At 39.7% G+C, this 2,765-nt stretch overlaps 1 protein-coding gene across 1 annotated transcript in view; it reads right to left on the reverse strand.

Annotated features, from left to right (window-relative positions):
* Positions 1-2,765, reverse strand: part of WDR60 (WD repeat domain 60) — a 71,105-nt gene that overhangs the window by 23,075 nt on the left and 45,265 nt on the right. The window contains exons 13-14 of the mRNA XM_012812958.2: positions 1,813-1,924; positions 454-542 (exon numbers count right to left, since the gene is read on the reverse strand). Of these exons, the coding sequence (XP_012668412.1) occupies positions 454-542; positions 1,813-1,924 (201 nt within the window). The remainder of the gene's footprint in view (positions 1-453; positions 543-1,812; positions 1,925-2,765) is intronic.

Genomic DNA, 2,765 nt, shown 5'->3' on the forward strand with positions numbered 1-2,765 from the left:
AAAAAAAAAAAATATATATATATATATATATAAAGTACTTCTAATAATATGCATTTACTCAGTGTCATTTTGTACACACGGGCTTAATGAATGTACCACTGACAATTTTTAAGAAAAAAATATTTAAAAATGATTAATTATTCTGATTTATCTAAGCTATAGAGCAGGGGTCTTCAAACTTTTTAAACAGGGATCCAGTTTATTGCCCCTCAACCATTGGAGGGCCGGACTATGGGCCCCAGGATGAATCAGCTGCTAAGCAGGACAGGCAGCGGCGGCAAAAACACCCAGAGGGCCAGATAAATGTCCTTGGCAGGCCACATGTCGCCCATGGGCCGTAGTTTGAGGATGCCTGCTATAGCGGCTTTAAGATCTCAGTAGCTCCTATGTTTCTAAATATGATCAAACTTGAAGCACTAACACAAAGAACGGAACATGTAATGTGGGGAATACCTGACAAGCTGCCCGGAGAAAGCTTGATAACCTTGGGGTGTCAATCTTTGGTATAACTGTAGCATCAGAGATATCTCTGTTTTCACTACCTAAAAAAATAGGTTACATAAAATTAGCAAAGTTGACTCTAAAAAGTCATGCATTACACATCTTAGAATTCAAAAAGCTGTTACAAATGAGTATTAAGAATCCTAGAAGGAAAAGTCAGAAAATTTTACATTATATTCCCTAGATTTACTAGTGATTTTGCTCCAAAATACAAGTGTTATTGTTTTTTAGAATGTCTGGATACTTAATCTTATTTAAATGTATTAAGAAAAACAGTTAGGCTCGGTGCCTGTGGCTCAAGCGGCTAAGGCACTAGCCACATACACCTGAGCTGGTGGGTTCAAATCCAGCCTGGGCCTGCCAAACAACAATGATGGCTGTAACCAAAAAATAGCCAGGCATTGTGGTGGGCGCCTGTGGTCCCAGCTACTTGGGAGGCAGAGGCAGGAGACTCGTCTGAACCCAGGAGTTGGAGGTTGCTGTGAGCTGTGATACCACAGCACTCTACCCAGGGGGACAGCTTGAGACGCTGTCTCAAAAAAAAAAAAAAAAAAGAAAAACAGCTAAATGGCAGTGCCTGTGGCTCAAAGGAGTAAGGACACCAGCCCCATATGCCAGAGGTGGCGGGTTCAAACCCAGCCCCAGCCAAAACCTGCAAAAAAAAGAAAAGAAAAGAAAAGAAAAACAGTTAAAGAACTCAATTCAATTACTATGTAAGTCTTAAGTTGAGGTATCTTATGTTCTTAAGGTGAGGATTACCCGAGAAAAGGAAGTAATGTATATCCTTGTCATACAAAGATAATTCCTTAAGAAAAACTGTCAACCAGGAAAGTATTTAACACTAAGTACTAAAGTATTAAAGATGCTAAAGATGCTAAAGTATTTAATAAATAGCTCGAGTCACTGGCAGAAACCATGTATTGTAGGCAGCTTCAAACTACACAAATGGAATATATTTTCAAACTGCACTTGAAATGTAAAAATTATGTATTCGTGAAAACTGGCTATTCCAGAGCAGAGTGTGTTCCAAAAAGTCCCATTGTACAGTGGTTGTTTGGAAGGTAGGCTGCTTCCCTCTATCTGGCAATAAAATGTCCTAAATGCTGATTATGGCCCAGACTGGGCCTCAGGTGCAGCTCTGATGCTAGTAGCTGGTATTCCATTCAAAGAATGCTGGGCATCCCCACAATTATTTGTGAACACCCTCACCCACAAGAAAGACATAAAGAGATAGAGCAAGAAAGGTAGTAAGCAAAAATAAAAGAAAAAATAAAAATAGTTGACATTCAACACTCAGGAACAAAAAGTCACCTCCAGAGACAACACTGCTCTCTCCTGGATGCTGGGTCCACACTTCCCTAGTCTCTATTTCTTCAGTTTGAATGTCTCTTTCAACATTATCTTCATTATACTGCACATATGCCTTAAAAATAAAAATATGCTGGAATTAATATTTGCTCTCAATTTCAGAGCCATTTTTCATTACTAAAAATAAAAATAAATTTTTTTAAGTTAATAATGACAATCTTCTTTTGTCAAAAATAAGCATCATGGCATAAATGACAATCATGCACAGATTCCTATGTCTTAAACATTTGAGACATATATGCATATATAAGTGTAATTTTCAAAAGCATTTTCAAAAAAACCATATCATTTTCCCTTTAGTTTGAAAATACTACCACCTAGCCTACCCACACTGAGCCCAGATTATGAAAAACTCAGAAAATTTCATGTACTTTGAAATCCTTCAATTATAAAGTTTCACACAGATAAGTATAACATACTCACCTGGAACCCAGAACCTAATCCAAACTGCTTTGTCTAATGTTAAATATAACTTGTGCATTACATAAAGCTGAACTCAAAGGCTGGGAATATGGCCTTGTACTACTAGCCTTACATGTGGAACACCCTTACACTTTGCATTTGCCTAATCTTACTGGGTCAGAAGGACCATGTGATCATGGATACTATTTCTCCTCAACCCCATGACCCTCACCCACTGGTCTCCACAACCCCTCACACACAGACCCTCCCCACACCCTTCACACATACATTCCCCATGCCCCTCACACACACACACACACACACACACGCACACACTCCCCAAAACCCCTCACACTCCCCCTCCTCACAACCCCCTCACATATACCCTTCCCATGCCCCTCACACACACACACTCCCATAACTCCTCACATTCACCCTCCCCATGCCCCTCATACACACATACTCCCCATAACCCCTCACATTCACCCTCCCCA

The sequence above is a fragment of the Otolemur garnettii genome, unplaced genomic scaffold (genome assembly GCF_000181295.1).
Source record: "Otolemur garnettii isolate 467f Iridium unplaced genomic scaffold, OtoGar3 scaffold00235, whole genome shotgun sequence".
In the NCBI taxonomy this organism is placed as follows: domain Eukaryota; kingdom Metazoa; phylum Chordata; class Mammalia; order Primates; family Galagidae; genus Otolemur; species Otolemur garnettii.